General features: G+C 39.4%; 1 protein-coding gene across 1 annotated transcript; it reads left to right on the plus strand.

Moving 5' to 3' along the window:
• Nucleotides 1-20: 20 nt before the first annotated feature.
• LOC115577655 (uncharacterized) lies at nt 21-8,007 on the plus strand. Its single transcript, XM_030410554.1, has 7 exons — nt 21-113; nt 1,382-1,426; nt 2,154-2,464; nt 4,821-4,892; nt 7,311-7,358; nt 7,572-7,901; nt 8,000-8,007. Exons 3-7 carry the CDS (start codon nt 2,215-2,217, stop codon nt 8,005-8,007), a joined length of 708 nt encoding a protein of 235 aa, XP_030266414.1. The 5' UTR covers nt 21-113; nt 1,382-1,426; nt 2,154-2,214.
• Nucleotides 8,008-9,381: the final 1,374 nt, after the last annotated feature.

The following is a 9,381-nucleotide window of genomic DNA, read 5'->3' on the forward strand; positions in this document are numbered from 1 at the left end:
CAAGTTGACGATACAGCAACATATAATTACTTATCCACAGATGCGGTCGCGACGGTCACTGTTCGGCATTCTGCTTCTCCTCGTGGTGCTGAGCGTCGCTTATAAAGACTCAGGTGAGCGGAATCAAGCTACTATAAGTGGATGCTATTCTGTAGGTAATGCATAATAATAACAAAGGTGGAAATAGGATAGCCACTTGAGCTAAATCAAAGCACATCTTCATAGTGATCTTTATGTAGAATAAATGTGTGAGAATACCTTCATTATCTTCATTATTCGCCATATTTACATGAAAATAAAGTCGGCGGAGCCTCTGGTCTGCTTCTGTCACCGTGCTAACTGTTAGCCTAACAGATCTAGCGAGCTACTCCGTGTCTTGAGTTGAATTTCCAGCATTATTTTAAGGCAAACAAGAGTAGAAAATGTAATGGACACAGTAAATACTGTTTTTGGTAACCTGGAGGGTCTGTGAGCCGACCGACGACCAACGAGGAAGTTAGCCGCAGGCTAGCTCGAACAAAAACATTCGTGTTACTTTCGGTTTAGCTCGACTAACTTGAGTGAGAATAAAATAATGTAATCGTGCGGCTCTTCTAAACTTTCCACGTGTTATCGGACCCAACGACTCAAGTAATGACAGTCAGCCGAGTCATTTCTTGGGAGTTGTGACGCTTAAAAAAAATATAAATCTGTTTTACAAACGCTTCTGTCACAATGTTAGAATTTTAGAGGACGGTGTAATGACGCAGTTTGGCCCCCAGAAGACAGATTCTCCTGGTGGTTTGACTGCTACCTGGCACATAAAACTGCAAAAGCAAGCTACATTATGAAAGTATCCAACTTACACCATTGTTTACACATCATGTGTAATATTTTAATGTACAGCATCATTATTATTTTCTATTAGTAAGCTACATGTTTATATAGACAGTTTTAAATGCCAGTCAGGACGAGATAAACAGGTTCCTCAGGTTATTGGTTTCACTTCACTGATGAGTAAATAAATAATTTCTGTATTCATGATCCCAGAACAGTTTGTGTGTAAAGCTGAGGAGAAGTTACTGGAGGCTAAATGTGCTTTTGTTTTACTACAAACACTGGATTCTAAAACACAGCGACCAGCTTCTTATGTTGTGATTATTTTGTTGTCGACAATCCAACAACGCACTCAAAATAGGTTTTGTCACCTGTTCGTTGCACAAAACTTTGTATGTGTTAACTTTCATTTCATGTCGATAACAGTCATCTTATCTGCAGTCAGTCACAACTTGGAGAACAAACTGAGCTCATGAAACTTTTCTTTTCCCTGAAGCAGATGTAATAAATGTACTTCTTGCTTTTTAATACTTAAGTGTTTCTCTTTTATTACCCGACCGTCCAGAAGGAGAGAACAACCCCTGTCCTGTGTCTCAGGATGATGCAAACAGTAAGTTGAACTTGCTTCATAATTCAGCTCCAGATCATCTTCACACCTTCAGTGAGGTGAACAGTGTGCAGCTGTTGCAGCCTCTGATTTTTATAGTACAGATGTTAAAGGAAGTGGAACGTACTCGTCATGGAGTTACCAGAGCTTCATTATTAAAATGACCCGACAACAACAACAGGGTCATATTTGGCACCATTGTGTCAGTGGATCAGTTTGAAGTATTTCAGGAGGAGAAACAGTCAGTGAGCTGCTAGTTGATGAACTGGAGGCTAAATGTGCTTTTGTTTTAAAAAGTAATCAGTGTTTCCCACACATTGATTAATAATTATTGATTTTCTTCTTTTTTTCATTAAAAAAAATGCAGCGTATCTGTTTGGCTGCATTTCTTTTCCCTGCTCTGTCTCTCTGTCTCTCACACAGTCCCTCCCCTCCATGTCTTTATGAAAAACATCATAATCTGTTGAAGTTATAATGAGGAAGCTTGATATTTGGTGCAGACGGCTGGTGAAAGTCACAAGTTCACAAAAGTTTCGTAGTGTGTTGGAAACACTGATGATGAATGTTGTCAAATGTGCAGCTTCATATCTAATGACTGTTATAATAACTACAACACTGGATTCTAAAACACAGCAACCAGCGTCTTGTGTTGTCTGTATTTTGTTGTAGAAGATCCAAAGACTCGACACAATCAACATATCTGTTTTTTATTTTTTATTGTCTTCAACAGTGGTGCAGCGCCCAATTACAACTATTACACAGTGATTCTCCCATGTTCAAGAGAGGACAAGATGGATCTCAGCTATGACACAGTTAAGTGGTTTAAAGATTCAACAACGGAAAATGAACCCATCCATAAGTACGTTTGGCGTGGACATGCCATTCAGACACAGAGAGATGACTTCAAAGGCCGAACATCTATCTCTGAGGAGGGACTGCTCTCAGGGGATTGTTCTCTGAGTCTGACAGTAACCACATCTGATAGTGGCTTGTACTACTGCTGTGTTCCAGGGCTTCTCTACTGTCCGGTAAACTTAGAAGGTACTTAATATTCATACTATTTTATTATGAGGTTTGTAACCAAATGTACACACAATGCTCCATAGGTGATAAACAGTCACTTTCTCAGTTACATGATATTAAATCAGATGTATGTACAAATACCATGCAGTGTTTTTCCAACCTCGCAGATTTATTCTTTTTGTGTAAAACATGTTGAACTGTGACCTCCGACCTCTTACATATGAGGAGTTTAATTGCAAATAGGATAAAAGCCATCATGTGATGACATGATTTGGAATCAGCTTTACAAAGGAACCTTTTAAAATTATTATAATAAAGTGGTTTTATTTTAGTTAATAATGAAAAGCAGAATAGGAGAGATTAAGTCTGAACTGTCATTTTCAGTGCATCTGCTGGGCTGATACGAGTTCATACTTTTATGTTTATATCACCTCTTTGGTGCACAACGCTGTTTAAAAAACATTGTATATGTTAACTTTTATTTCATTGTCAGTTACAATCATCTTATCTTCATTCAGTCACAACTTGGAGAACAAACTGAGCTCATAAAAGTTTTCTTTCCCCTGAAAAAGATGTAATAAATGAAATGTGCTGCTTGCTTGTTAATACTTAAAAGTTTCTCTTTTTTAACAGTCCTTGCAGCAGAAGAAGACGACACCTCTCAGATGAATCGGAATGATCCTGAGTCTCCAGATAACTCACTCAGTAAGTTGAACTTGCTTCATAATTCAGCCTCCAGATCATCTTCTCACCTTCAGTGAGGTGAACAGTGTGCAGCTGTTGCAGCCTCTGATTGTTATAGTACAGATGTTAAAGGAAGTGGAACGTACTCGTCATGGAGTTACCAGAGCTTCATTATTAAAATGACCCGACAACAACAACAGGGTCATATTTGGCAGCATTGTGTCAGTGGATCAGTTTGAAGTATTTCAGGAGGAGAAACAGTCAGTGAGCTGCTAGTTGATGAACTGGAGGATAAATGGGCTTTTGTTTTAAATAGTAATCAGTGTTTCCCACACATTGATTAATGATTATTGATTTTCTTCTTTTTTTCATTTAAAAAAATGCGGTGTATCTGTTCGGCTGCATTTCTTTTCCCTGCTCTGTCTCTCTGTCTCTCACACAGTCTTTTCCCCTCCATGTCTTTATCAAAAACATCATAATCTGTTGAAGTTATAACGTGGAAGCTTGATATTTGGTGCAGACGGCTGGTGAAAGTCACAAGTTCACAAAAGTTTCGTCGTGTGTGCTAAACACTGATGATGAATGTTGTCAAATGTGCAGCTTCATATCTAATGACTGTTATAATAACTACAACACTGGATTCTAAAACACAGTGACCAGCGTCTTGTGTTGTCTGTATTTTGTTGTAGAAGATCCAAAGGCTCGACGCAATCATTATATCTGTTTTTTATTTTTTATTGTCTTCAACAGTGGTGCAGCGCCCAATTACAACCATTAAAGGAAAAGTTGGTGACACTGTGATTCTCCCATGTTCAAGAGAGGACAAGATGGATCTCAGCCATGACCAAGTTGAGTGGTTTAAGGGTCCAACAACAGAAAATAAACCCATCCATAAGTACGTTTGGCGTGGACGTGCCATTCAGACACAGAGAGATGACTTAAAAGGCCGAACATCTATTTCTGAGGAGGAGCTGTCCTCAGGGGATTGTTCTCTGAGTCTGACAGTAACCACATCTGATAGTGGCTCGTACTACGGCTGTGTTCCAGGGCGTCTCTACTGTCCGGTAAACTTAGAAGGTACTTAATATTCATACTATTTTATTATGAGGTTTGTAACCAAATGTACACACAATGCTTCACAGGTAATAAACAGTCACTTTCTCAGTTACATGATAATAAATCAGATGTATGTACAAATACCATGCAGTGTTTTTCCAACCTCACAGATTTATTCTTTTTGTGTAAAACAAGTTGAACTGTGACCTCCGACCTCTTACATATGAGGAGTTTAATTGCAAATAGGATAAAAGCCATCATGTGATGACATGATTTGGAATCAGTTTTGCAAAGGAACCTTTTAAAATTATTACAATAAAGTGTTTTTATTTTAGTTAATGAAAAGCAGAATAGGAGAGATTAAGTTTGAACTGTCATTTTCAATGCATCTGCTGGGCAGATACGAGTTCATACTTTTATGTTTATATCACCTCTTTGTTGCACAACACTGTTTAAAAAACATTGTATATGTTCACTTTTATTTCATTGTCAGTTACAATCATCTTATCTTCATTCAGTCACAACTTGGAGAACAAACTAAGCTCACAAAAGTTTTCTTTTCCCTGAAAAAGATGTAATACATGAAATGTGATGCTTGCTTGTTAATACTTAAGAGTTTCTCTTTTTTTAACAGTCCTTCCAGCAGAAGAAGACGACACCTCTCAGATGAATCGGAATGATCCTGTGTCTCCAGATAACCCACTCAGTAAGTTGAACTTGCTTCATAATTCAGCTCCAGATCATCTTCTCACCTTCAGTGAGGTGAACAGTGTGCAGCTGTTGCAACCTCTGATTGTTATAGTACAGATGTTAAAGGAAGTGGAACGTACTCGTCATGGAGTTACCAGAGCTTCATTATTAAAATGTCCCGACAACAACAACAGGGTCATATTTGGCACCATTGTGTCAGTGGATCAGTTTGAAGTATTTCAGGAGGAGAAACAGTCAGTGAGCTGCTAGTTGATGAACTGGAGGATAAATGGGCTTTTGTTTTAAATAGTAATCAGTGTTTCCCACACATTGATTAATGATTATTGATTTTCTTCTTTTTTTCATTTAAAAAAATGCAGAGTATCTGTTCAGCTGCCTTTCACTCACACTGTCCCTCCCCTCCATGCACACCGCATGTGTGGGTCACATGACATGGAGGATATTGAAAAAAACTGCAGTAATTTTAATTTTATTTCATGCTAAGTAATCTAATGACGGTCCATAAATCAGTTTCCAGTGAATCAGCGGTTGGCTTTGAGGTTGGCCCAGTGTTAGCAGCAGGAGGACGGTTCCTTCTGCGGTTTAAACTCAGCCGACGCGAGTATTGCAGGACCAGAAACATCTCGGTGTTGCTCTCCCTCCTCGTATCTTCATTGCTGTGGTGTTCTCCCTCCTCCTCCTCTCCCTGGTCGCCTTTCTCTCTCTCCTTCCACCTCATCTCCTCCGTCTACCTTGCTCACGTCATATGCTACCATTCAAAGTATTTTTACAACGTTTTCCTTGGCAGACATTGAATCAATATTAGCTTTCTTAGCCTACTTTACACAGAACTAACGTCAAATCTACATTACATTATGAATAATTAGCGAAACTCAGTTTTTGTCTGCTCCGACGTTATCTCGTGCTGCATTCCTTGCAGTCGGACATTGGAGATTCACGCTCGTAAATGTCAAATTGGCGATAACTTTTATATGACTTAGTTGCTGCCAACTGGGGTGGCAAGGCTTTCTATACCACCCCGGTAGATCCGCCCATGACCGCAGGGCAATACCGGACGTCACTTCAGCATGTGAGAATACGTTAAACGTTTAACCCCGCCCACATTGAGTTCTGCCCGCATGCTGACCTACGTCATTTCTTCTTCACCGCCGCTGCGATCAGTCTGTGTGATGGTAAAGGAAGATACAGGTTGACGGTAAAGCAACATATAATTAGTTAGCAACAGATGATGATACGTGAACTGCTGCCCGTCATCTTCTTCATGAGGCTGATGGTCGCTTCTGGAGGCTCAGGTGAGCGAAAACAAGCTATTATAAGTAGATATTACTTTGTAGCAAATGCGTAATGATACAGATATACAGCAATAGACTGCTTCAGTCACCGTGCTGGCTACTACCAGCTAACTCCGTGTCTTGAGTTGAATTTCCAGCATTATTGTGAACAAGAGAAGAAAGGGGAATGGACAGTAACTGTTTTTGGTAACCGGGAGGGTCTGAGAGCCGACTAACAAGGAAGTTAGCCGCAAGCTAGCTGGAACAGAAAAAATGTCGTGTTACTTTCGGTTTAGCGCTTCGCTAACAGGAGTGGGGATAGCATCATGTGATCGTGCGGCTCTTCTAGACTTTCCAAGTGTTATCGGACCCAACCACTCACGTTATCAACCGAGTCTTTTCTCGGAGGTTGTAAGGCTCAAAATGAATTAATCTGTTTTATAGACGCTTCTTTCACAACGTTTGCTTATGGGAGGACGATATCAATGTTAGTTTATGGGAAAAGTCTTTGTGACGGTGTTTTTACAGTTTGGCCCCCAGGATACAGATTCTCCTCCTGGTGGTTTGACTGCTACCTGGCACATAAAACTGCAAAAGCAAGCTACATTATGAAAGTATCCAACTTACACCATTGTTTACACGTCATGTAACAACATGTCATATTTTAATGTAAATATCTTTGTAAGCTACATTTTTATATAGACAGTTTTAAATGCCCCTCAGGACCTTCAAGTTGTTGGTTTCACTTCACTGAGTTAATAAGTTCTGTTTCTGTATTCATGATTCCAGAACAGCTTGTGTGTAAAGCTGAGGAGAAGTTACCGGAGTCTGAATGGGCTTTTGTGTTACTACAAACACTGGATTCTAAAACACAGCGACCAGCATCCTGTGTTGTGTCGTGTGTATTTTGTTAGAGACAATCCAAAGGGTCAATGCAATGAAAATGTGTTTTTGTCATCTGTTTGTTGCACAGAACTGTTTAAAAATTCATTATGTATGTTAATTACAATCATCTTATCTGCAGTCAGTCACAACTTGGAGAACAAAACAAGCTCATCAAACTGTTCTTTTCCCTGAAACAGATGTGATAAATGTGCTGCTTGGTTTTTAATATCTAAAAAAGTTTCTCTTTTTATTAACAGTCCATCCAGAGGAAAATACCCATCTCTATGATCCACTTAACCCAAACAGTAAGTTGAACTTGCTTCATAATACAGCTCCAGATCATCGTGGTGAGGTGAACAGTGTGCAGCTGTTGCCAGCCACTGATTTTACAGTACATCGTAACTAAAACACTGGATTCTAAACACAGCGACCAGCGTCTTGTGTTGTGAGTGTTTTGTTGTAAATGATCGAAAGGCTCGATGTAATCATGATATTTTGTTTCTGTTTGTCTTCAACAGTGTTGCAGTGCCCAAATACAACCATTGAAGGAAAAGCTGGTGACACAGTGATTCTCCCATGTTCAACAAAGAACAAGATGGATATCAGCCATGAAGAAGTTGAGTGGTCGACTAAGGATCCAACTACAGGGAAAAAGACTGTCCATCTGTATTTTCAGGGTGAAGATTACCTTCACCAACAGAGTGATGACTTCAAAGACCGAACATCTCTTTTCAAGGAGGAACTGTCCTCAGGGAACTGTTCTCTCAGTCTGCTAGCAACCACATCTCATAATGGTTCATACCAAAGCTATGTTGGAGGGCGTCTCTGCTGTACTGTAACACTCAAAGGTACGTACTCAAGCTATTTTATAATGAGGTTTGTAACCAAACTGTACACACAATGCTTCACAGGTAATAAACAGCTTTCTTACGTTTGTTTGATGCAGTGATGTGACATTAAATCAGATGTCTAGATGATGTGCACACAAATTGTGTTTTACTATCATTTCATTGTTAATTACAATCATCTTATCTGCAGTCAGTCACAACTTGGAGAACAAACTGAGCTCATAAAACTTTTCTTTTCCCTGAAACAGATGTAATAAATGTGCCGCTTCTTTTTAATACTTAAGAGTTTCTCTTTTTTAACAGTTCTTCCAAAAGGAGAAGACAACACCTCTCAGATGCATCAGGATGTTACTGAGTCTCCAGTTAAACCACTCAGTAAGTTGAACTTGCTTCATAATTCAGCTCCAGATCATCTTCACACCTTCAGTGAGGTGAACAGTGTGCAGCTGTTGCAGCCTCTGATTGTTATAGCACAGATGTTAAAGGAAGTGGAACGTACTCGTCATGGAGTTACCAGAGCTTCATTATTAAAATGACCCGACAACAACAACAGGGTCATATTTGGCACCATTGTGTCAGTGGATCAGTTTCACAGTTGAACTGCAGTTTATGCAAACCAGCACACCTGCAACACACCTGCAGCAGTGTTCACCTTAACGTATGCAGCTATATACTTGAAAAGTGTTGTTTGCTTTTGTTTTCCTTCCTCTCAGCAGAAACATGCAGCCTCCTGCAGCTGTGAACAACTGGAATATATTATGTACATGGATGAAACATAATATTAGAAATCTGAGGCAAAGCACTGACACTAACATCTCTTCTACATTCTTTCAGATGGCACAGACAGACAGAACAATTTTACTGGTGGTGTTGTTGCTGTTGCTGCTCTCATCACTTTGGGGCTCTACTGTTACCGTCAGCATCGTAAGTCAAACATCTCTCAACTTTATCATTATTGACACATTTCCTGTTAAACAGACACTCAAGTTGTAAAGTTGTTTCACTCGCCCTGTTGTTGGTTTAAATGTTGCTGCTCCTCTGAGCTCAGTCAGTATCACTGACAGTTAACATCCTCTGTCAGTCAGTGTGACACTTTTAGTGACGTAGGACGTAACATTATAGAAACTGAGTGTGAGGGTCAGTTTGTAGCCTGACTTTCATACAGGAGGTCAGAGTTGATGTTCTGTCACAGACCAACTACTGATGTAGGTTTTTAATTAAAATCTTCACTTAAAATACAATAAAGTGGACACTTTGTCATCATCACCTTTATAAAATGAACATTTGATGCTTCATGCTGCTCTTGTAAACATGAACATAAAGTCGACCCAATGAAGCCGTCACATGTTTTTAAGTTATTATGTAAAATATGTTAACTTAGTAATAGTGAGCTGGGAGGAAGTTTGAGGTGATGGAGGAGAAATAATACTGACTATAAGGTGGACACAAGATGATAACTGAGGTAGAAAATGAGGAAGAA

This window comes from Sparus aurata, unplaced genomic scaffold (assembly GCF_900880675.1).
Source record: "Sparus aurata unplaced genomic scaffold, fSpaAur1.1, whole genome shotgun sequence".
In the NCBI taxonomy this organism is placed as follows: domain Eukaryota; kingdom Metazoa; phylum Chordata; class Actinopteri; order Spariformes; family Sparidae; genus Sparus; species Sparus aurata.